This window comes from Cyprinodon variegatus, unplaced genomic scaffold, assembly GCF_000732505.1.
Source record: "Cyprinodon variegatus isolate N-32 unplaced genomic scaffold, C_variegatus-1.0 Scaffold1054, whole genome shotgun sequence".
NCBI lineage: Eukaryota > Metazoa > Chordata > Actinopteri > Cyprinodontiformes > Cyprinodontidae > Cyprinodon > Cyprinodon variegatus.
This window is the reverse complement of record NW_015151507.1, coordinates 168,217-192,567: the sequence shown is the minus strand read 5'-3', so window position 1 is coordinate 192,567 and position 24,351 is coordinate 168,217. Positions and strand designations below refer to the sequence as shown.

At 38.3% G+C, this 24,351-nt stretch overlaps 1 protein-coding gene across 2 annotated transcripts in view; it reads right to left on the bottom strand.

Moving 5' to 3' along the window:
* Nucleotides 1-24,351, bottom strand: part of LOC107101107 (ATP-binding cassette sub-family A member 1-like) — a 36,741-nt gene that overhangs the window by 1,802 nt on the left and 10,588 nt on the right. Inside the window, exons 6-47 of one of the 2 annotated variants that reach the window (XM_015399872.1) lie at nt 23,368-23,489; nt 21,328-21,519; nt 20,147-20,236; nt 13,252-13,495; nt 13,007-13,146; nt 12,807-12,923; nt 11,938-12,132; nt 9,992-10,200; nt 9,725-9,901; nt 9,413-9,635; nt 9,019-9,240; nt 8,640-8,844; nt 8,447-8,560; nt 8,181-8,355; nt 7,933-8,064; nt 7,706-7,845; nt 7,476-7,613; nt 7,111-7,340; nt 6,796-6,868; nt 6,485-6,687; nt 6,294-6,345; nt 6,034-6,147; nt 5,683-5,831; nt 5,322-5,446; nt 4,924-5,022; nt 4,625-4,814; nt 4,424-4,518; nt 4,309-4,341; nt 4,100-4,205; nt 3,924-3,998; nt 3,080-3,249; nt 2,811-2,988; nt 2,243-2,358; nt 2,001-2,145; nt 1,780-1,903; nt 1,544-1,673; nt 1,234-1,417; nt 1,034-1,140; nt 795-936; nt 533-667; nt 316-419; nt 106-198 (exon numbers count right to left, since the gene is read on the bottom strand). In XM_015399872.1, coding sequence (XP_015255358.1) covers nt 106-198; nt 316-419; nt 533-667; nt 795-936; nt 1,034-1,140; nt 1,234-1,417; nt 1,544-1,673; nt 1,780-1,903; nt 2,001-2,145; nt 2,243-2,358; nt 2,811-2,988; nt 3,080-3,249; nt 3,924-3,998; nt 4,100-4,205; nt 4,309-4,341; nt 4,424-4,518; nt 4,625-4,814; nt 4,924-5,022; nt 5,322-5,446; nt 5,683-5,831; nt 6,034-6,147; nt 6,294-6,345; nt 6,485-6,687; nt 6,796-6,868; nt 7,111-7,340; nt 7,476-7,613; nt 7,706-7,845; nt 7,933-8,064; nt 8,181-8,355; nt 8,447-8,560; nt 8,640-8,844; nt 9,019-9,240; nt 9,413-9,635; nt 9,725-9,901; nt 9,992-10,200; nt 11,938-12,132; nt 12,807-12,923; nt 13,007-13,146; nt 13,252-13,495; nt 20,147-20,236; nt 21,328-21,519; nt 23,368-23,489 — 6,007 coding nt within the window. The remainder of the gene's footprint in view (nt 1-105; nt 199-315; nt 420-532; nt 668-794; nt 937-1,033; nt 1,141-1,233; nt 1,418-1,543; nt 1,674-1,779; nt 1,904-2,000; nt 2,146-2,242; nt 2,359-2,810; nt 2,989-3,079; nt 3,250-3,923; nt 3,999-4,099; nt 4,206-4,308; nt 4,342-4,423; nt 4,519-4,624; nt 4,815-4,923; nt 5,023-5,321; nt 5,447-5,682; nt 5,832-6,033; nt 6,148-6,293; nt 6,346-6,484; nt 6,688-6,795; nt 6,869-7,110; nt 7,341-7,475; nt 7,614-7,705; nt 7,846-7,932; nt 8,065-8,180; nt 8,356-8,446; nt 8,561-8,639; nt 8,845-9,018; nt 9,241-9,412; nt 9,636-9,724; nt 9,902-9,991; nt 10,201-11,937; nt 12,133-12,806; nt 12,924-13,006; nt 13,147-13,251; nt 13,496-20,146; nt 20,237-21,327; nt 21,520-23,367; nt 23,490-24,351) is intronic. The other variant, XM_015399873.1, reaches the window with a different exon arrangement.

Here is a 24,351-nt window from a genome sequence, read left to right as displayed (position 1 = left end):
TCAAAACAGTTTTCAGTTAAATAGTAGGCAAATTTTACTAAATCTTCCCAGTTTAGCTTCTATTCTGCTAGAATGTAATGAAAGGTTTTCTGTGCGCCTCCCTACCTGTTTTTAAGGTGCTGCACACTGCCCAGACAGCGGAACCTGCCGTTCACCATGATGGCCATTCTGGTGCAGAGTGCCTCACACTCCTCCATACTGCAGTATCCCATGAAAGAAAAAAGATATTAAATACAGGAACATAAATAAATGGTTCCAATTATCAATTGAAACCATTAAACGTTAGCAGTGGTTCAAAGAGATGCTCTGGCTAACCTGTGAGAGGTGAGGACCACGGATCGCCCCTCCTTTATTATACTCAGGATGGCGTTCCAGAGGGCTCTTCGGGCCTTGGGGTCCATTCCTGTTGTTGGTTCATCCTGTTAAAAAAGTGATAAAAATACAATTAGCTAAAATATACACAGTAACACATCCGCCGGGGCTCTAGTGATACCAGTTATCTTTATATGAATTTATCTGTAAGCTCACTGACCAGAAACACAACAGGCGGTCCTCCTATTAGTGCAATGGCAGTGGAGAGTTTCCTCATGTTTCCTCCACTGTAGCTTCCAGCTGATTTGTCCACATATTTCACCAAACCCAGTTTTCGGATACCCCATTCTGCCACCTAGTGGAAATATAGAGTATTGCCATCTTTATAGACCAACTTTGCAGCCAGTTTAATTTGTTCTTTGTTTGACAAAGATGTAATGACTATAATCAGATATGAAAGACAAATGTTTTTTATTGCTGACCTCACAGACTTCCTTCTCAGGTACTCCTCTCAGGATAGCGTAGAACTCCAGGTGCTCTCTCCCAGTCAAAAGATCATTGATAGCATCAAACTGAGGACAGTAGCCCATGTTCTGGTGCACCTCATTGATCTCTGTGGTCACACTGGAAGGAGAAAAAACATCAAAGAACATTACCCTTAAGTATTTTCACATATTATTTTCACTTCAAAATGAATTATTTAGCTTGTCTAGTGTTATACCTCTTGCCAGCTAAGTAGGCTTCACCGCTAGTGACATCCGAGTCTCCTGTCAACATTTTGAAGGTGCTGGTCTTCCCTGCCCCATTTACCCCAAGCAAACCAAAACACTACAAGAAAAAAAAAATATGTCAACTATCAGTATAAAAAAATAGGAAGCATCTTGTATATTTTTTTTATGTTTTCTGTAAGCTGTGACATACCTCTCCTGGAGGAATGCCAACACACAGCCGGTCCACGGCCGGCTTCTGTTTCCGCTTGTAAATCTTGGTGAGTTCCCTCAGCTCCAGAATGTCCAAATGTCCACCACCGCTCAGGATCCTCTGCCGCTCTCTGGCAACATCTTCATCTTCTTCTCCAATAGGTTTCAGATGACTGGTGGAGGACCTGAGGAGTTTTAAAAGAGGAGAATTTAAATTACAGACATACTTGACCTTAATGGTCTTAAATATAAATGTCAAACCTATGTTTTAAGTAATTAGTTTTGGGTGTGTGGTTTTTGTTTTCACTAACCTAGCTTTGAAGCAGAAGCGATACTGAATGAGGACGGTGATGCAGAAGAATATAACGCCCTCTATGGCCATGGCAAACAGGTTCTTTCCCACCATGTCCCATGCCAAAGGAGAGCGAAACCGATTTTCACCTGCAGCAGACATTTTACGTATTTAATATCGAGCCTTATCAGACTTTTCTAGTTTTAGCCGAACATTAATATAAAAAATTGTTAAATGTAGTCTTGGCGTACTTACCAAATCTCTCCAAAGCATCAGCCATGGCTTGATTCTTCACCATATCAATCAGTCCCCTACCCAGGCAGAAGTGTGGGAAGATGAGGAAGACGTTCTTTAAGATGTCATTAACACCGCCGATATCCTGAAAGAGGAGTATAATAAATTCAGAATTACCGTTCTTATGTTTTTTGGGGGGAAAGCTCTAAAAATATAATCTAACACTTTTAACATTTACTTACATTACTTCCAAACAACTCCAAGACAAACGTTGAGACACTGCCATTGATTCCAATCAGTATGTTGACACTGGTTAGAACCACATAGGCAGTGCTGGGGATCTTAAAAAAGAAGGAGGCTGGGTACATCAGTGGGGTGATTGACCACCTGAAAAAAAAGAAGCAAAAAGCGAAATATAAATTTACATGATATTGTTGAATACGGTTAAAATGAGGAGTCAGTCCTGCATTTTGATTCCATTTACCCATAGAGTAGAAGCAGCAGGGCTAGCACTGGCAGATTGGTGGAAGAAACATAGGCGTCTTGTTGGAAACATACAAATATGATGATCACTAGCGTGGCTGGAACGATGTAGTTACACTGCAAGAGATGGAAGAAAGGAGAGAATCCTGTCATGTTTCTATGAGGACAGTTTGATTTCTTCACCACTTGAGTGATGCACTGCAAAGCCTGAAAGCCAATTAGTTAATTTTCCTTGAAATAAATTTATTTTCCTTTGATTTGAGCAAATAAGTAAAAATAACATAAGAAAAAACAACTGTTAAAATCTCAATTCAACTGAATAATATCCATCCATCCATCCATCCATCCATCCATCCATCCATCCATCCATCCATCCATCCATCCATCCATCCATCTGACACGCTTGTAATATCTACTAGTCTATATTAGTATATTCTAAGGCCAAAAATACTCCTTCCATTGGCATATCATCGTATTCATCTGCTTAAATTAAGAGAAATTAGACTTATTTGAAGGGATTTTTACATGTTTGTATGCTTTTCCAGCATTCTGATTCTGTAATGACTCACCATATCCCATACAAAGTTGGCCAGCCAGTAGAGGAGAGGTTGCACTCCACTGATGAACTGCATATGTTTGGCTTTGGTCACCCTCTCCTGGATAAGGAACACCACGAAACTGGCAGGGACGAAGGACATGGCGAAGATAACACAAATGGACACCAGAACATCCACCGATGTTGTCATCCTAAAAAGTAAAAATGAGAATTGTATATAACATATGCAAGGATATTTTGGGAAGATGTGCTCATATATGTCAGACAGACTACGACACTTACAGTGCAACTTGTGAAAGTTGCTCCTTGGTGAGATTCAGGGGATGGTTGTAAGCGGTGATGCCAAACTTGGCAGGGTCTTTACCAGGAGGCAGACTTGATCGCAGAATGGCGTTGTTCATCACGTTGAGGAAGGAGCTAATGCTGTGCCAGCCTTTGTTGTTAAACCAAATCTAGATGGAAGTAAGGATAATGTGTAATATAACACCGCAAAGCCTCTATGGTTTCAACTAGCGGGTCAGAGATCTACTGCATGTCCTCTAATTGGACACCATTTCAGTTAACAAGACTTTATTCTTTACATTTTTAGTTGTTTGTGTGGAGTTAACATATTACTACCCTCAAAAACCTCAAGGTACTTATTGAATAGGCTATTTTCTGAACTTTAAACTGGAAGGCTTTTGTTACAGAAAAGTCAGAAAGAGGAGACAGGAGGCACCATCACTGATCTTATTTAAAACAGAACATGTTCCATTTAGAATAACTACACAATAAAAAAGTAAGACAATGAAAGAAATCAACAAATGTATTTATTTAAACTTGAATTAAGTATTTCTGATCTATACAATCTTAAATGATTTACACAATTTGTTGTGAGTCATTGTTTCACACAGGAAGATATTTGCTGGCGCACCACTTCTAACCCCCATTTCTTGTGCAAATAATCATCAGCTCTGCTATAAATATGAGAGGAAGAAAAGTAGAGTGCCTCTGTAGTTTTTCTAAACTCAGTTTTGAAGTTTGAAAATAAAAAACAGAAACTGAAAATAATCTGTATGAAGAGTTTAAAAGGAAAAAAAGGTTGTTTGAAAGCACTCTGCTGCTGAATGTGTGTTTTCATGCTTACCTTGACGTTATTCTCGGAGTCCAGTCCTTGGATGAAACCGGAGAGACTGGCGAAGAACCGATCGGCCGCCGTTCCCTAAAGGATGGGGAGGAAGAGTGGGAGAGGAAGAGTCTTCTTTAGCTGGTGTGGAAACAGACAGTCTTCACACTGACGCATTAGAAGTCTACACTTCTTACCCTTTCCAGTTCGAAGCGTTTCCTCAGTTGCAAAATGGCATAATCAACTTCATCTGTGTGGGCCAACACCTGGGAACTTCGTGCGCCAAGAGAAAATCCCCCGTATCTAAAGGGCAGAGCGGACATTTTCCATCAGTGTTGCTCACATTAGATATGCATTCAGACCAATATTAGGTTTACTTAAAGACACACAATGTCCCATAATGTACCTGAACTCGTTGACCCAGATCTTGTTGTTTAAGCTGTAAAAGATGAATAAATATAATGAAATGATAGAACTTCTAAGTTAGTTATAATTGTCTGGTGAAAAAGACAGAGTCTTACCTCTTGCCAATGATTTGCGCGTAGGTTTTAACCAGATAATCCGACAGGTTTCTACCAGTCAAATTCTGCAGGGTGTCTTTGTCACTGATCATCATCTGAATACAGAAACCAAAAGAAATGCTTATTTGGTTTGTTTGTGGTGTGCAACTAAATCTCATGCCACAAATTAATTCAAGTCTAGATTCTGTTGTTCCTACTAACCTGTGGCGGTGGTAGTCCCCCGGCTCCAGCAGGACACTCTGGTAGCATCCTCTTACGGCCCTCACAGCTGCACTCACACAGAGGAGATGGATTCTCCATGGTCCAGTTTCCTTTGTCGAATATATCTCTTACACTTTGAGAGACCTCAGGGAGTGACCAATCACCCTCTACCGCTGTGCAGGGATACTCCCTGGAGCGCACAGAGGGATCAACATTTTACTTTAAGTTTGACTTCTCAAAAATTTGGCATTAATATTTCCCAGATAAATAATCTGCACAAAAAACATTTGCCCACTTACGGTATGGGGTCTCCTTCCATGCAGCGCGTTCCGAATCCAGGTTTTTCCATCAGAGCTCCCAAAAGTTTGCTGTTGTGGGGGTCTTCAGGTATGTCATTACTGCAAACCCAGACAGAGACTGCTTCAAGTAATGGTATTTCTTTCATATATCTCACAAGAGATAACACACTGAAGTACATCAACAATTACATCATCTAAACCATTTATTAGCACTTGTTTAATGATGAATCGTTGTCACAGTCTTGCTCTAACTGAAATCACTATTTTACTCATTCGTTCTGTTCTCTTTTTTTCTAAGAAAGTTTAAGAAATGACTAAATAATATCTAGAATTACAAAAAGAGGGTAGAAAGGTCAGATATCAGGACAGAAGTCGATAAGAAGGGAATGATTCCCTACCTGATGAAGGTAAACTGTTCTCCATACATGCCGGGATGCAGAGCCAGTTTTGGGTACTTCCCAAATGGAGGAACAATGAGGCTGAACACCAGTGCGATGCACACAAACACAGCAGGCAGAACAATCTGAAAAAAGACAAACCATAATAATGCAATTTCATTAAATAAAATGAGAAAACTTCCAATTGTTAAAATAATTATTCTTTAGAGCATGGCTGAGTTTTAGATATAAGGATATTTGTAACCAACCACTAGGTCAGAAATTGTGAGGTTGATAATGTCTGAGTTTATTGATAAGCACGGCCAAGCACTGGCCACAAGTTTACTTTCAGTCCTTAAAGATTCATTTAACCATAACACACCTGAGCAAAGAAGCCTTTCCTGGAGCGGCGAGCGTAGAGGAATCGTTTCCAGAGTAGCGCAACGAACTGCTGTCTCTTCAGACTCCACCCTTTGACCTGATAGGAACCTTTGCCATTTGTCCCACCGAGCCAGTCGGTCTCACGAGATTCTGCCCAGATAAAAAAAATTACATTGTTAGCAAATGTGAAAAAAAACGACAAGCATATTATCTGATTAGTCATGACTAGAAGTCTGCAGTTGTTGCATTTTGTAACAGGAACAGTCACATGAGCCTCAGGTTGTTGGATTTTCTGTATGATAACAAGCCTTAGTTCTAACATTGCTTTGCATGCTGGGTGATAAAGTTCTACCTGGGTCACCTTCAGAGTCGTTGAAATCAAAGTCGTCCTCAGTGAAGGGCTTCAGGCAGCTCTGGTGGTCTCCAAAAGCATGGCGCCGCCGGGTCCTGGTTGGTACAACTCCATCTACAACCACAGCAAAGAAAACTTCTTTACTCTTTCAATACGAGGTTTGTTTTTGTTTTTCCTTTTTGCTCTGTAGAGTTACAGTCTGCTTTTATCAAAGAAATATAAGTGAGCAATTATTGTATATAAGACAAAACAAACCTTACCTGACAGCTCAACAGCATCAACTCCGCTATCTTCTGCCACCTTTAGGAAAATCTGCCATGTAAAAAGAAAGAAGATTAAGGTGGAGGTTCACTTCAGATTCACTTGATATTACCCACAATCTAACAAACATTTGTTTTAAAGGAAAGATTTAATTCTGAGTCAGACCATGTTTAACTTAAGAAGCCTTTACCTCTTCGAGGGTGGTGTCAGAAATTCCATAACTTGAAATCCCCAAGTCAGTAAGTCGGTCATCAAGCTCGTGGAAGAGCTCAACGAAGGCGCCATCTTTAGCTGACTGGTGTGGTAAGACGTAGGTGAGCTCATGGCCGAGATCTTCCACCAGACGGGCCTCCGGGACATGCTTGAAAATCACTTTGGAGATGAGGGAGACATCTAATGAAAAACACACGAACAGAACAAGAGAAAGGCGAGTGAACATCATTCGTCATGGAGGCCATTTCTGAAGCTTTACAGAGAAAGCTATAAGCTCACAGCTCATACCAATAGTGGTGGTCTCACTTTCTGGTTCGCTTCCCAGACCAGCATCCGAACTGCTCTCTGATACACTGTCCTCCTGAAAAAAAAATACATACATCTTTACACTTCTTAAAGTTGGGAAACGTATGAATATATTCCAAAAAAGTTAAACAACAATCCACTGGACTTTGTTTCCAAGTTTGAAGACGTTTTGCTTCAAACCTGGATACAAAGTCCAGTGGATTGTTTTTTGTTTTTTTTTACTTTTTTGGAATGACTGTGACCTGGATGACTGAGAATCTTCACCAGCATATGAATATATTTTCACGTTATGTTTACCTTCTCTGTCCTCTTCATGTAGGAGACTGTGCTGGCAGAGTTCCTACAGGACTGTAGAGAAAGATCGTAGTCTCTCTTGACCAGGGTCAGGTAGTAGCCTGTTCCAAGGTGAGTCTTCAGGAAGAGAGACGAACCGACGCAGCACAGCTTGCCGTGGGAAATGATGGCAATACGGTCACCCAGGATGTCAGCTTCATCCATGTGATGAGTGGAGAGGATGATGGTGCGGCCTAAAAAGAGCATAAAGTTCACTTCATGCACCATAATATACAATTTCTGATGCAGTAACTAGATACTTAAGCCTAATTTAAAAATATGAGATAAAAATAAACTCTGCCTTATCAGCTAGTGATAGTTAAATTTACCCTGTCTGTATTTGAGGAGCAGATCCCAAATCCCCCTGCGTGCATATGGATCAACACCAGCAGTGGGTTCGTCCAGAATAACAACCTTAGAACCTCCAACAAATGCAAGTGCGACTGACAACTTCCTCTGCATCCCACCTGCACAAATAAAGACAAGATTAAGTCAGAAACAGGCACTCTAAATTTCAATGCATATGTGTAAAATAGATGAGCATTTTAGAGGAACCGACCTGACAGGGTGCTTGTGCGAGACTTCCGCTTGTGTGGCAGTCCGACATCGTTTACAATCTGTTCCATTTCTGTCTTGACCTTGTCTTCGGAAAGCCCCTTCAGGCGAGCATAGAACCAGATGTGCTCCTCGACCGTCAACCTGATTCAAGGCAAACCAACAAATGCTTAAAATACTAAAGGGGAGAAAGTTTGGACAAATATCCTCTTTATCAAATTGCACACATACATGCTGAAAAGCACATTGTGCTGGGGGCAGACCCCCAGGTTCTGCCTGATGGTGCTGAGCTCAGAGCGGATGTCCTTGCCGAGGATGTAGGCAGTACCAGAAGTGGGTGGGAACAATCCGGTCAGGATTGACCTATCAGACACAACAGAATATGGCCATTATTTTCAGACTTTAAATAACCAATATACATTTTATCTTGTGGTTATATACTGTAGACTGACTCAATTGTAAACAACATGTTGTCTTACATAGTTGTAGTCTTGCCAGCTCCATTGTGACCAAGGAAAGAGGTGATCTGCCCTTCATAGAATTTAAGGGTCAGTCCATCCACGGCCAGTTTGTTTCCATGGCTGTAGATCTTCACCAGATTTTCAATATAAACGCCCGGTTCAATGTGGCTGGGGTCCTCCTCGGTGCATACGGCTGTAATTATAATGGAAAACAAAACCATGTTATCAGTCAGCATGAGTTTCTCTTGCATTTTTACCATACTGATGATTTTTATGAACTGTACCGTCAGCGTTGCTCTTCTTTGACAGAGGGGTGTTTATGTTTTTATTCTCCTTCTCTCCACACCAATATGTCCTAGTGAAAGGGAAATACCAAGGCCTGGGGATACCGTACTGACCTGTGGTGGAAATATTTCTTTTAAAAACTTGAAATGCAAATCTACTACTCATAAATTGTGAGATTCTCTTGTGTCTTACCAGGAAAAACTGCTTCAATATACCAGGTCATTATTCCGTACAACATGGCATCAAACAGCATGAGGCATATAGAGGTGGTGAGGTTGTAGCTGTCCTCCTCCAGTGGGCTCGCAAGAAGGTTTGACCACTGGATTCCAACGCCTTGTTCTTCAAACAGGGCAAAGTATTCACAGCCAAAACCAAAAGCCACAGGAGACAGAAGACTCTGGAGGAGAAACGCAATATCCACTGTTAACATATTACTAATAATTGGGATCCCTGTTGGTTTAAGGTGTGGATGTTCAGTCCAATGAGAAAGCATGAATTTAAGACTTTTGACACATCTTGATCAGGCTTATCAATAACTGTGCATGTGTTTAATCTGTGATCTCTCACTCACCACTAAAAGCTTTGCTCCATATCCCACATAGTCCTGCCAGGCAACACACAGAACGTAAGGTAGGTAGAGTGTAAAGTATATTATTCCTCCGCAGGCAGCAGCCAGGTTGGCACGAGAAAACAGAGTGCTGATTAGAAAGCACTGCATGATGGTTACGACGCCGAAGGACCCCAGGAAAATAAACACCACGCCTGAGTCGCTATATGGCAACAGGTTGCCCATCTGAGAGGAAAGTTGAAAAAAGAGGAGAAAACAGAATCATTTAATGTTTTTCCTAGAGTTTAATATCCTGTAAAACTGATGTAATTAGCAGCAATCATTGTTCTAAACCTATCTGACATCCCTGTATGGAGATGGTTAGTCCATACAGGTGCTTAACTTCGTTCACACACACCTTCAGCAGCATCACCAGCAAGCCTGCGCTGATCAGCAGAGGAATTAAACTGCTGATGAACCAGCTCAGCCACAGGGTGCCGTTATTTAGTCCCATGATCCTCATGGTCTCCTTTAGCCGCGCCTCCTTCTCGTACACCACCCCTTTAATGATGATGGCCACCGAGTACATCCACGCCAGAGTCATGAAAAGGGGCATCGACCGGCTCATGACTCGCAGGAATCTAAAAAAAAAAAAAAAAAGGAAATATTTAAGCTACATGATGCCATGTTTTTATTGTTTTGTTTTGTGTTTTATAAGGTATTTACTTACATGTCGTCAACATAGCAAGGGTAAGGCATCTGCTGAATGTAGATGCCCGTTTTCTCCTTGGTGCCAGTGATGGCTCGGACAATTCCCTGTTCGATGATGTCCTGCAGGTAGGAAAATCCCCCCCAGATATACCGAAGGTCCTCAAAGGGGTCTGCTCTGGGACCAGGATCCCAGTATCTGTAAAGTAAGAAATAAAATACATTTAAAATCTTCTAAACTTGCAAAAAATTTACTGCTGAAAAAGGAGTCTTTACCGCAGCCACTTACCCGTCTTTAATCTTGTTAGTCCTCTCCACGTTATCAATGTCCATGCGGATTTTGTAGTTGACGTTAGGCGGCAGATCTGTGCTGTTGTTGTAAGCGATGTCAGGAAAAACGATTCCTGCCCAGAACTTTTGGTTATCCAGAAGACCCATGGACTTGTTGACCAAGCGTTCCTCATTAGCAACCGGCTCCAGTTTGTCTAAGTTCACGCACTAAAGGACAGGAGGTTGGATGAAGAGAAGGAAGAAGTAAAACCTTAATGCGTGGTTTCAGAATTTTAGGTCATTATTGATGTACCAATAAAACTAGAATGGGTTGTAATAATTGGTGGGAAACTAAGGAAGATTGTTTTGAGTCCACCTATCTAAACGAAAAAGGGGAAAAACAGTTTATGAACTTTTACCCGTTTACAAGGTTCATGCTGCTTAGTAATACAGAGTAACCGCTGAGGTTGTTTATCTGATCTGTTGAGCCTCCCACAGATAAACCTTTCACATGTTTATCTTACATAAGCTGATTTTTTACCTCATTCCTTCAACATTATTTTGATAAATATCAATGATTCAAAAGAGCAAAGTCTAATCAAATAAAGCAGAATAATGTAGCAGACAGTACACTCTTTGATGGTTATTTAAAGCTGTAGTACTGACTTTAATGGGAGAAACAAACAACTGTGTAACAGCTTATATGATCAGTGGGTCACTGGGCTGTCTGGAGTGAAATATTATCTGGATGTTTTATGGAGGACTTTGTAAACATCTTAAAATATTTTTTTTAAATATATACATAGCTAATATTCCTTTATTTAAATCTAGAATGTGTATTGAGTACAAATGATTGAATGGGACGTAGATTATCAATTATATAATATTATATAATATCCGTTTATAGTGAAAGTTACCCTTTTTGATGACAAACGGAGTCCCCCCCATCTATCAGTGAGGTCTAGAAGTACAAGATCAATATCCAGCCATTCAGCAAAGATACTGCTACGTGGCTGTACATGTAATTTTGGCATTGAGCAATTAGATGAGCCCTTGCATGATATGTTAACTACTGTAAATTAACAAGTTTGGTTCAAAAGCTATGTGAAAAAATTAAAACCTATTTGAAAAGTTACAAATTTTAATCAATAAGCTAAGATAAATGTAAAAAATGTAAGTGCCTGCATCAGAATTAATGATCTAAGGTTATGTTCTAGAAAATAAAAAGTGATTCTTTCACTCTGTGTGTTTTTCATTAATTTCTTATCAAAGCACCTTTATTATTTTTTTTTTACATACTAGAGCAAATAATTGTTTCTTGTTATTAAATTGACCTACATTTGTGCCATTAAACTATATGTCCTGTCCTCCAATAAAACTCTTAGCTTATAATTTTGACATGTTATATATATATGTTATGTTATAATATGATTTTCAAAGTATTTCACCTATTGCCCTATAAAGGTATATATAATAAAAGTTGGAACGTGATTCATAAAGAATTTTCCCTCCAGACAAACATAAGTACAAAGAAACAACATTAACTAATTGTGGGAGGGATTTATGGCTGACCTTGTTCTATTTTAATCAAATTAACATTGAAAATATCAATTTATACGCATCTCATGGTTTTTATTCAGTTTATGAGGCCTGAGAAGCAAAAGAACATTGAATTTCAAGGTTTGTAATAATAGCGTCCAACGATCTGAGGTCAAATCCCTGGAAAATGCATTAAAATTTTATGGGGAAATTACCTATAAAGGTTATCAGTAGCTGTTTTTCCTGTTTTATCTACAGACAAAACATTTTTAAAGACAACTTATGAACCGCCATGCAGCGGTTTACTGGACAGATCCTAACATTATTACAATTTCACATACCGTATCTTCCTATCAGAAAAAAAAAAATTACATGCTCTAGATTTGTGTGTGTTGTTGGCTGGAAAAAAGACGGTGATATACTAACCTCCATAAACTGTGAAATGGTCTTTATGGCCTGGTCGGTTTCGTTGAAGGCTTCTCTCCATGTGTACGCAGACCCAGCAGGTCTCTGGTCCTCTGAGGCTTTTGTGAGGAACGCCGCCACATCAGACACACTCCACTCAGTCTCACTGAGCTGAGCGTCCAGGAACGCTGCGCTGGTGTTGCTTTGGAGCAGGGACTGAAGAAAAAACAAATTATTTATGCAAAACAGTCTAAAAACAAACATTTTTGATATTAGTTGCAACATCTATTATTCTTAGTTTTTAATTTTCTGTGGAGACTAATTTTATTTTAAGTTTTCCTGATAAATATTACTGTTTGTTGTCAAGTTATATATAAAATCTAGAAGAAAATGACAAGCTAAGATACAAGAAGCTTATCTTGGTGTAGATAATTTCCCCCATTTACCACTAGGTGGAGTTGGTGCTTTACTACAGAAAGAGGAAATGTTGAAAACTGGGTAAAAGTTCCCATCAATAAACAACCATGAAATGAACCCTATTCCCTGGAAAAACTGCTCATCTGGAGAGAGACACTTTGCATGATCTACTCTGCTATGTTCTAACATGGTCACAGAATACAGGGTTTTGTTTTGATGCATGGTTTTGGTCATTATTTGTATTGGTAACATGACTTTATGATTGGTTTTATTTATCATTATTATTATCACATTTATCTGAAAGGTGCAAACACTCTTTCTTCTTAGCTTTAAAACTTTTGGTTGCGTGAAATGAACCTAAAAGAGGATGTAACCCTGTCATGCTTACATAGGATAATTACACAGACTCTCCCGTGTTGCTTGAATTTCAAGATAAACATTTCGATTGAAATGATGTCAGCAAACATGCTCACCCTGACTAAGTCCATCTCCTCGCTGTTTTCCAAGAAGTTCCAAAATTTAGGCTTCATTTCCTCCCACATGCCACCCAGGTCTCTGAGCACGCCCAGCTCCTGGAAGGTCTTATTAACCTGCAACATTCAGGGATGTAGGTTAACTTGAGCACTTGTGCAAATAATTCAGATGAAATGTATCTTTAAGGGGTCAGTCATACTTCATGGATGATCCTTTGTGTTGCTGGAGTATCTGGGGTGTAGAGGATCTTCCCCATGAGAAGAGGTTTTAAGGCTCTCCAGATCATCCTGGAAATGGGGCTGGACTCGAGGTTCTTCATTAGGTTGTTACAATAGGGAGCTAAGAGTAAAGGTAAAGCCATTTAGAGTATTGAACAGAGAGAAAATGGGAACAAATGACTTGTTCTGCATGGAAAAATTTGTGTTTAAGGCTTTGGATGCTTACTGGAAGTGTTGTCATAAGTGGAGACGGGCTCACTGTCGCTGTCGTTGCCATGGTGTCCAAACAGAGCCTTGTAGTTGTTGTCTTCATACCAGTTGAGGGACTTGATTTTTAGTCCGCCTCCCTCTGGATGTCCGCAAACAATCCGTGAAACAGCCTGGTACACCTGCTTCGGAGATCCTGTGGAGTTAGCGGTCAGATACAGGATCTCCTTTCTCATATCCTTCCAGCTCTTCATACTGGCAAGCTGTTGAGAAAGAGATGTGAACATTAACAGCTTGATCAGAAGAGGTCGAACACAAGTCCAAAATTTACACCTGACGGATTCACTTCAAATATTATAGTTGAGTCGTAGTTTTTCACTGGAAATGTACCAAAAATCAGCTGGTGACCGTAAGTACCTCATGTGCAGCATTTTTTTTTTGTACTAATTGGTGACCGACCTTGAGGGAAAATAAAAAAAAAAATAAGATTTTTTTATCCTGATCAGTTTACATAAGCCCTAAACAGTCACACTGATATCACCACCAATATGTGTGAAAACTGTTAAAATGATAAAAGACTCAAAGGTAGCTGTTTTCAGAATCAGAGAGGTCTTTAAATATGTAACTAAATATAGCTTTATATTTAAGCAGTGATACATGTCTGTAATTCAGAGGAGAGCGATGGCTTTTAGAGACCTGTGTTAAAGCAAGGATCTATGTTCTGTGGGGAATTGAACCAGAGACCGCCATTTTACTTCTGCTAAGAAGTTAATCTTAAAGGTCAATGATGCAATATTATGTTTCAGTTTAAATGATAAGAAAATAAATAGCCATAGTTTTGGAAGCTGCCCTTTTTACTGATCACCCACAACAGGAAATCCAAAAAGGTTTTAAAACTTAAGTTATTAAAGGAAAATCTGATACGTTAGAATTAGTCTAAACAATTTAAACTTTCCAAAAACTAAGGGTTTAAAAATCTACCACCAAATCATGATATCTATTTTTCACCAAAAACATAGTAAATGTTCTTTTGATGCATGGCTACCATCTTGTTTTGTTTAAGTTTCACTTCTTTATAGATGACAACAGATAATCTATCCGAGTCAGAAATTATAATAAAATAAAAAAATATATAATCTATTTCCCTTGAGCATAAAAATAGAACATCTTTCTATTTTTTCCCAAGTCGACCAAAAACAGTGTGCATAGTGAGTGGCATTCGGTACATGTGCAGAGAAGTGGTGCTCTGAGAGGTGGAGACACTTAACACTTGACCGTCTGCCCGACTGAGATAAATTTAACTGCTGTTCCCAGTCCTCAGCATGTGCGTGTGTGAGAGGGTCTGTGATGCTTTTAGGAGGGGGGGTTAGATAACACGCAATGAGACAACACAGTGTCCTTCATCAAAAACAGACATCGTTATGAATGTTTACCCTGCAGACGGAATATTGTTGCTCTGGAGCAAATCAACATCTGTCAGTAAACGTAGGCCGACACAATGTGACAAATATGCATGATCAAAACAGGACAGAATTTTGATGTTCAGAACAAAAACAAAACCCATACAACCCGCCTCTTTGTTCAGGAATATTTTATTAACACTCGACCAGAACATCTGCTTGAATTGCAGTCTTTGTCTTAAACTGGCTGAACCCTCTAGCTGTGTTTCTTTCTAATCATAAACAATCGGAGTTTTTGTTACACTGGAGTTCTTGAATTTGAGAAAGGAGAAGTGTTCTTTTTTATACTGTCAGCAGTCATATGCAGCCTGACATCATAGGGTTCAATGCACGGTAAGGTTATTATAGGTCAAATCACAAGTCTGCACAGGTTTAACAAGGTTTCCAAACTGTTAAACTAGGTGAGCAATTAGGGCAACAACCCGTGACAAGGAATGAAAGGAGGAGGTTTATGATTTTTACTGAGGGAAAACAAACAAAGGATGAAATGGAAGTTAAGCTTTTGTTTCCTTAGTGAAGAGGAGGAGGAGGGTGCTTGGGTTTACAGTAAGTATGGCATGGGGGATGAAGGATGAAGAGCCAGAACTGATAACAAGACAAAGAAAGAAAGAAAGAAAGAAAGAAAGAAAGAAAGAAAGAAAGAAAGAAAGAAAGAAAGAAAGAAAGAAAGAAAGAAAGAAAGAAAGAAAATTTAACCATAACATGGTTTTATTATTTTAAATAGGTATTGTAATAAACTATTTTCTATATTAAAGTAAATTTAATCCATCGATATATTTACATTAATTGTTGTAAAGGTCTCCTGTTGGGGGGGCAGAGGGAGGCAATACAGGCATCGACGAGGGCAGNAAGAAAGAAAGAAAGAAAGAAAGAAAGAAAGAAAGAAAGAAAGAAAGAAAGAAAGAAACTGAAGCGAGTGGTTAAAACACAGGAAGGTGTGAGAACAAAGAGAGGTTACTATCGGTCATTTCCCGGCAGGCTCCAGAAGGAGAACAGTGTTTTTCTTAAAAGTTATGAGCCCTTCCACACTCTAACACAATGACATTTAGTCAGGCAAACGCAATCATCCAGTTTTTTCAATAGGTAACATAATTCATTAATCTATTTTTGTCAATAACTATAAAACAAAGAGAAGTGAGACTTTTCTTTGCTAATTAACTTTTTAAACATGGTTAACGTGCAACTGAGTCTGCAGCTGCATCAGCTGAACATGGCTTCCTGCTTTTTCATCTGCATAGATGTGAATGATATGCTGCAAGAGGCTTTTGGGCTTGTGGGAGTGTTTACATGTGTGTTTAAACACAGCCTGTTATATTTGTTGCAGCTGAGGTTTTCTGTAGAAATGGTTTTCTGTAGTGGTTGGCGGTGCATCCAAAAGGTCTTATCAAGTGTAGATGTTTACATTTGTTTCCTTTTTTTTTTTTTTACTTAAGATTACCAACATCCTGTTTGTTAAAATATTTCCCACACAACCAAAGAGCAACCTAAATGATGTTGCTTTACAACACTATGTTCATGCAGCTGACTTTGAAACCAAAACCATATTGGTAGATTCACGCTGTGAATGAGTGTTTTCATGTGACAAAAAATGTGTCATTGCCCCAAATGCTCTCGCCCACCATAAACTGACAAGGTGGCAGGGAAATAAAACCAACTAAATCCCAGCATTTAGATGTACGGAGTAGCACGCATATTAAATAAAACAGGGATACAGAGAAGAAGGCGGGCAGGGAGAAGAACAGGCTTGTCCTGGAGTAAACTCACAGCGGAGCCTCTGTAGGGTTATTAGAGTTCAAGTTTCCTCTCAAGCACACAGCTTTTTAAACCACTGCAGCACTTAGGCTGATAAGGAAAACATTTTGAACACATAAAAAAAAATCCTTGTATATCTGGATAACTTTTTAGAAATTCTATGGAGAATATACATCTGGTTAGATTCTTCTTTATTGTTTATGCATAAAATTTAAACAGGGCTTGAGGCTGGGCTGTGGAGGAAATTCCTGTTTTTTGCAGTCAGAATGACAGATAAGGCTATCTGAGGCCAGTTTTTATTTTGATAAAAACGTGCAGAGAGGAAAGCAAAATAATAGTCAGCAGAAAAAACAAAGCACTGGTTCTCTCTCAGCAAATTCCCTTTTTGATAGGAGTTGAACTATATTAGGGGGGGTTGGGTGGAAAATGTTCACCACATGTCTCAAGGGCAGTTCTCACACAGGGCCCTTCCAAAAGACATAATAATTGGATATGAGATACCAGCTAGTTTGGCCCTGGGATTTATTTTTCTTTGTTATGTTAAAGGTATTCTACAGCTGGATTTCTGCTAGCTATTAAAAACCTTTTATTATGTTAGCGTTTAAAATGTCTAATTAACTTGTCCACAATTACAGTACTGCACCAGTACAGCCTTATTAAGTAAATCTGAATATTGTTAAAAAGCTACCTTATTTCAGTAACTATATTTACAAAATTGAGGATATAAAGATTCATTACAATCATAATACCTTTTTTAAGTTGTATACATTTTCTTTTACTTGTGAGGATTTTTTTCTTTCTCCTAAGAAAATACAACATTTAAAACTGAAATTAATATATCAATAAATACAGACCAAAGAAAAAGAAAAAAAAACAAAACATTTTGGTCAATAAATGTGGTCTTAACCAAAAAAGTATGTTAAACAGCTGGTTAAAGGATTTAAAGTTTAATTTCTTGGCTTAAAATTAAACCTAATTTTACTTTAACAATTAGTTTTTTCTCTTGCTAGTTTACCATCTGTTACATTTTACAAAATGCAGTTTTAGATGTTTGGACACTATGTTTAGCAAGGTTTTGCCTAAAACAAGGGATTAAAAAAAATACATTATTTAGTAACCATTATGTAGCATTAATATAAAATGTGAGAAAGTTTTCAGGTTCAATAATCAGGATGCGAAAACACTGCAAACAAATGGAGCCACAAACACCAACCTGATATGATATGACTATTCATTTTGATTCATCTGAATGTTTTTTGTTTTGATAATTCTAAACAATTCAATAACTATCTTAAAAAGGGTCTTGAAAAGTATTTTTCTAATATTTTACAACTTGCAGGTAAGACATTTTTTTTTAAAAGAATTTCCTCCTCTTTTTGTCTCCTTTCCAGCCCAGAAACCAAGAGTCTTAAAAAAGAAACAACAAATAACTGTTTTGTAGATTTTCAATAGGTCCTATTATCATATAATGCTCCTAATTATCTGTTAAACAACATTTAATCAGCTTCACTGGTTAGGGAAAGGGTTGGTAATTGTCAAAAGGCACATAAGGAACTAAATATGTTCCATGACTCCTTTGAGATTCTTTGTACAGACATACTGTTCCTGTAACTGCTTCCACTTTTTGTCATTATGGTTTATTGGGAAGTTTCACACAAAATGGGCCTTTAAGCTGTTAGAGAATACCTCTTTTTTTTCCTAAAGTCCAAGCATCTAAAATGTCTAAATCCTTAAAAAGCTTTACTGCTATATTAGGTTGAAGTTCATTTGGCTTCTAGAGATTAAAAACCTTGGACTGAAATACACAACAAAGGTCACAGGGGTCCATTCAGCCATTTTTGTCTGCTGCGTTTTGTTAAGATTATGTTTCATAGCATTCCAGCTGCTTATGGATGCTCATTTTTACTAAAATGACACAATTTTAGCATATGAGATACTCCACGGATAGTAGATTTTACTTTTCTGATTATTCCAACTGTTTTTTCGGGAGTTGCCCTTTCACACAGTTCTACGCAAAAAGAGGAAATTAATATTGTGCAAAGGGTGAAAAGGAAACGATGGCTTATTGTTTCAACATTTTCATTGAAAAGAGAAGAAAGGAGCAGCTCTTTGAGGACTTTTCTGCTGCTTAGACAGAAAACCCCAACACACACAGTCACACAGACAGCTGGGCCTTTAAGTTTTGCCAAATCAGCAGAGGTTGAGCCTGGGAGAAAAGGGGGTTGCTTTGCGTTTGGTTAGCATGCACAACCAATTGCTGTGTCTCCTGTTTCCTCAGTGCACTCCAACAGCACAGACTCAGTTACATTAGCTTAGGTCAGGAATGTGTGCGTGCATGTCATTTTCTGTTCCTGTGAGAGTGTAATATTAAGGATGGCACACGGGCTATTTCACTGAGTCAGGTCCCTTTCGCTGACTGCTTACTTTTATTTAAGATTAAGAAACATATTGCTTTATTTTTGGGGGGCCAACTGTTATCTGTTAACAGCAAGGTTTTCTGAAAGGGAAGTTAGCTCTAAATAAAAGATAACAAAGTGAAACCGCAGCACGGAGTGTAACAGGTGGTGGATTGATAAAAGTGCCTAAATTCTTTGATACTGATAGAGTTTAAACACCACTTGTTCCTTTTTCACAGAAAATTTTAATAGAGAAGCACAGGAAGCTTGGTTTGGAGAGACCGTGACGGACAAAACTGGAACCATGATTTAAATATAAGCACTTTTACTGCACTATAAAAAATTATAATATGTATTTTCTTTTTGAATTGGCATCTTTTAGCTTGCTTGCTATGTATTTTGCTGCATTTTTTAAGGAGAAACAAAAACCTCACTGGATCCACTGACCAGGTGGAAAAAAACCTCCAGCTTTTCATGAATGTTGCTGCAGCTCCCCCTGACCACCCCACCCCTGCTGAAGCACTAGATTGTGAAACAGAAGTTATTTACTATAAGGCTAAAATTTCATTATTTTTTAAAACTTAATAAAAAAAAATCCCAACCAAACAGTGTGGTTGAATTTAACTAAAAAAATCTTGCTTTAGTTCAACTCTGCTTTTCTTATTCCTCTCACAGAGAGGAGGCAGTAATGTTGGTATATTTTAGCTGGATTAGATTAACAATAAACAGTTCAGTTTAAAAAACATTTGGAACGTCTGCAGAAACATGCTAATTACTCTCTTTAAAAAGAGAGAAATATTTAATATATTAAAATTATTTCACTTTCCTTAAATAAGAGGCAAGAGGACCTTTCTCAGGTTTCCTTGGATCTAAGCCTGTTTTGTGGTCATAATGAACTGGATGACTTTGCACAGACAGTTACATCTTTTAAGCCTCTTTTAACAGTAATATAATTTCTAGGAAACAAAGACAAATTGTCAAAAAGATAAGGACTTAAAGATGTTTTTTGTCCTTCTGTTGCCACAATGTCTTTAGCCTACCAAAAGAAAATGTAATGAAATTAAACATGCTAAAAGGAAACCTATAAGCTGATAAACCTGGAAGTTTTTATAAAATCTATCAAAAATTAAGTGTTTCGGAATTGTTACACCATTACCTTCGTTTGAATTAAAACTGATGATCAGTGTGGGTAGGGATTGATTTCATTCACAAACATGATGGCTGAACTTTGGATACAAATAATTCAGATGTCCTGTTTTATGTGTTAATGTGTGGGTGGTTCTTAAGCAGCATCTGGTTTATTTACCTCGACGCCCAGCGCTCCAAGGCTCTCCAGAAGATTGTCGGTTGCAGCTGAAACTTCTTGGACGACTTTAGGGTCTGACCTCACGTCCTTCTGTTAAAGAGGATAGATTTTGTTGGTTGAAAATGTTTACCTTGTTTGTTTGCTTACATGAGATAAAAACTGTAATGACTGTAAGATAAACTAAGAGAGGTGACAAGATAGACATGATAGTGAAAATTGATTGATGAAAGGAAAGCTAAGAAAAAAAAGTTTAATAAGATCTGAGCTCATTCTTTTCTGTGTCATGCTGCAGTTTGGGCACACAGGTGATTGTGCGTGTGTTTGAGTGTTATCATCTATCACTCCAAGCTGTGAGGCTCTGAACTGTCACACATTTGATAAAGCAGTGGTGTCACTGAAAAGAAAAAGCCTTCTAGGAAATAACAACGATCGGTTTACTTTTCCTCCCTAACATCCTTACTTTTGTTGATTTATCGCCCCCCAGCTATTACACATGTTCCCAATCAGGGCAAAGATGAGAGAAAACTGTGTTTTGCAATAGTTCTTAACCTAACAGTTGGGATTTCCACTATTGCATAAAGATTTCGCAAAGTTTGGACAAGTTTGAGGACAAAGTCTGTTTTCTGGGAATCATCTCTTAATCAAGCCATTAACTATTCTGGTGGGAGTAAAATCGATCAACAAGGCAGCAGTTTTTATACTCTGGACTGAAAAAATAATTACAAATATAAGGACCAAGCTTATCAGACATCGGTATGTTTGAGTAGAGTTTCCTTTGGTGCTTTTAAGATAAGCAAAGCAGGACGTCTTGTTCACCTCATGCCGTTCTTCCTGGCACTGTTTCACATTCGGGTCAAATCTTTAAGGGGAGGGGGAAACTATGTGGGAAGAAAGGAGAGGGAGGAAATGCCTCTCTAAACAATGTTTTAGAGAATAAAAAAATCATATTAGTCTTAAGAGTCTTAATCTCTTAATATTTAGTTAATCTCTTATAAGGATCAAATATTTCGCCACAATGAAAAACATAAAAAAGGTTTATTTTTTCCTTTTTAAATAGGTTAAGCATGAAATAATGTTAGTTATTAATGGGACCATTTTAGTTGTTAATACAAAAAAAGGTGTTATTATAATTTTAAAAATCAGATTGATAGGAACCATAAACTAAAGTTAATCATACTAACCCGAATCGGTTTCAGAAAGTCCAAATTGGACAGGAAGTGGTTCTGCGCCTTGTTCAGCCAGTCATGAGATGATTTGCAGATGATTTCTTGAGTCATATTGGACACACTGGGGTCTTCAATGTGGACAAACTCCTCCAGAGGAGTCGTGTTGCAAAGATCTCTGAGATGGAATCCAAATCCTTTTGTAAGCACCTGAAAACCAAACAAAAAAGAAATCGAAAGAAAATGTTAGAAATATGTAGCAGCTTTAAGGTACTCTGTGAAAAGTGAAAAAATATGTCCTGAGTGACTTTCGTTACTTTTAAAGAAAGAACTCACTTGTAGCTTCGAATTAGGCCTTGAAACGACTCGAAATTGTTTATAAAGGTACAGTTACAACTAGTCACTTCTTGTATTTCTCATGCAATACAACATTGTATCACATACTTTTGTGTATGAAAATGCATTAAGAAAAGCTTTTGTTTCAACAAGCAATTTTTTTTAGCTCATTCAGCATTAAAACTTCCTTCCTGAAATCTTTAGACTGGACACATGAAGCAAAAATATGATTACAGCAGAAAAGAACAATGAGGTAAGGATATAAAAAACTGTGGCCAATAATGGACTCACATTTCCAAGAATCTAATTTCAACATAAGAGCTGTTTATCCCCCAACTCCCATGTTAAAACAAGTGATGTGTTTTTTACACTGCAAAAACCATCTAGAATTAAGTAAAAAAAAAGGAAATTGAGTGTACTTGCCCTTAATTTAAGTACCGGTAGATAAATAAGATAATTTGCCAATGGAATTCGTATTTTTACTCCTAAAACAAGATAATTAGATAATATGCACTTGAAATAAGGCAAAGCTATTTTTTTTTCTTATTTTAAATGTAAATTGTCTTGTTCCGTTGGCAAAGTATCTCAATTACCTCCTCAATTCAAGAAAAAATGCACTTAATTTAATCAAAAATGACTCATTTAGATTTCCATTTTTTGCAGTGTAGACAAGAGATCACTGAAACGCCCAGAAAGACAGCATAAGATGTCCTTCTCTGAAACTTGAAAGCCCACAGGGTTTAGTAAGAAGCTCTTTGTTTTGCAGCAGGGCCAAGATGTTTTTGAGAGAAGATTGCCCCGACTTCTCTGGAAATGTCCTTGACCGCTCTGTGCTTCTTCATCTCAACTACTAGGAAACATACTACACATTCAAATGCACCAAACCATACGCAGCTGATAATCTGTTTACTGGGAAAACCTCAAGCTTAAAAGCAGTTTTGTAAAAGGATTGGAAATGATATTGATTGACCGACAGCACTCAAAACATGTTTTCCTTTGAGAAGCCACGTTTATGTAACATCAGCCTGCTTGATTTTCTAATTTTGTTTTAAAAGAGTGTTCTTCTGAATGACGTTCAATTTCAACAAGTACAGCAATGTTCCTGTTCTTGGTGAGCTACGTGGTCTGAGGGACGTCCGAATCTGTGATCAGTGTCTGGGAGAATGGGTGGCAGGGGGGGGGTTTATGCCGAGTCAGATGGCGAAGCGTGTTTTTGTCTTAAAGCCTCTGTGTCTCTGCATGTGAGGGGAATCTGTGGGAGGGTTTGAAGACGAAACAGTCATGTGACTGCAGCTGCAGAGCAGAGGAGGATACTTTGTTCTCGGCCAGAAGCACATCGGTCAGAGAATAGGGTTTACACTACAAAAATAGCATCTTATGTGAATGAAAGATGGAAGATTTGAAGTAACAAGAGCAGCTGCATGATAAATATCTTATCCTTTCAGCTAAAGAAATGAAAATTTGTTGTATGAAAAAAATCATAATAGACAGAAAAATAAATGGGAGAGGGACTATAGCCTCAATGTGATCCCTCCCCTGGGTATTAAAGGCTTAGCTGTGCTCCAGCTGAATCCTGTGGACCAACAGATGCGGTAAAGCCAAGGTCATTAGATTTATGCACCACTGCTTTGGGGGGATTATCACTGCTTCATATGTGAAAAATTGGAATTTCTAACTCGGTGATGATACGATTTTCTTATAGGATTTTATAATTCATTTTACCTTCTCCAAATTTACATCAGCCTCCAAAATTTGCTTCAGCGTGTGATGAGAAAGCGATGCGTTGTGGTGCAGAAAGTGAGAAAGAGTCTCGTCGTCTCTTAAAAAGTCTTTCAGCTTGAATCCTGAGGGGAAGAAAAAAAAAAAGAAATCACATTGAGTTAACCTTTATTCTGTGGAAAGCAACAGAAAGGAGGACAGGAGCGTGCTGGAAATGTTCTCAGGCTGCAAAGCAATCAACTCAATGAAATATTATTAAGATATCATGAAAGGGAGTTGGCGCGTTCAACTATACACAGTGTTCATCCAAGTATTTGGGGGATAGAGGTCAGGGTTGCAAAATGAAACATGGAGTATTACATCAATTATGAGTCAGTCCATAAAACAGATGAATTTAACTCATGACAACAATTCATTTCAAACATTTGAATACCGAGGAGTCTACAATTCATCTTCCATCTGAAAGCTTTTTGTACATTACTGCATTCCAGAGAAGTCAAAACTCTTTCTAAAAGCAGACAGGGTCAGCTGCGCTGCTGCAGAAACTCACACATGCACAAGAAAACAAGAAAAATACAAAGTGTTCTCACTTTAGCGCATTTCTGACTCGAATAGTCACAGAGCACCCAGTTTCAGACCAAATACTCTGTCCCTTCAGTCTAAAAATTGCTCCCTCACCAGCTTTCACATTTAGCATGTCTTGTTCAAGCTGTTTCTACATTTGATTTTCGTAGCTTTCTGAGGACCGTTTGAAGAGGAAGAGGTCAGCAGACAAACTGCAACTACTTTTGTATGTTGCAGTTTGTCTGCTGTAAGTTGATTCTTTCATAAGAGTTTTTCGTAGAAAATAATCCTTTCTCCAACAGTCAGACTTCTTTTTCTGACAAAACTTGCTATTTCATAAAGCCAAGTGCCAGATTTTGCATAAAAACATGTAACTCAGCAATAACTCCTGTGTTTTTATATTCATAAATGCCTGTGTGTTTT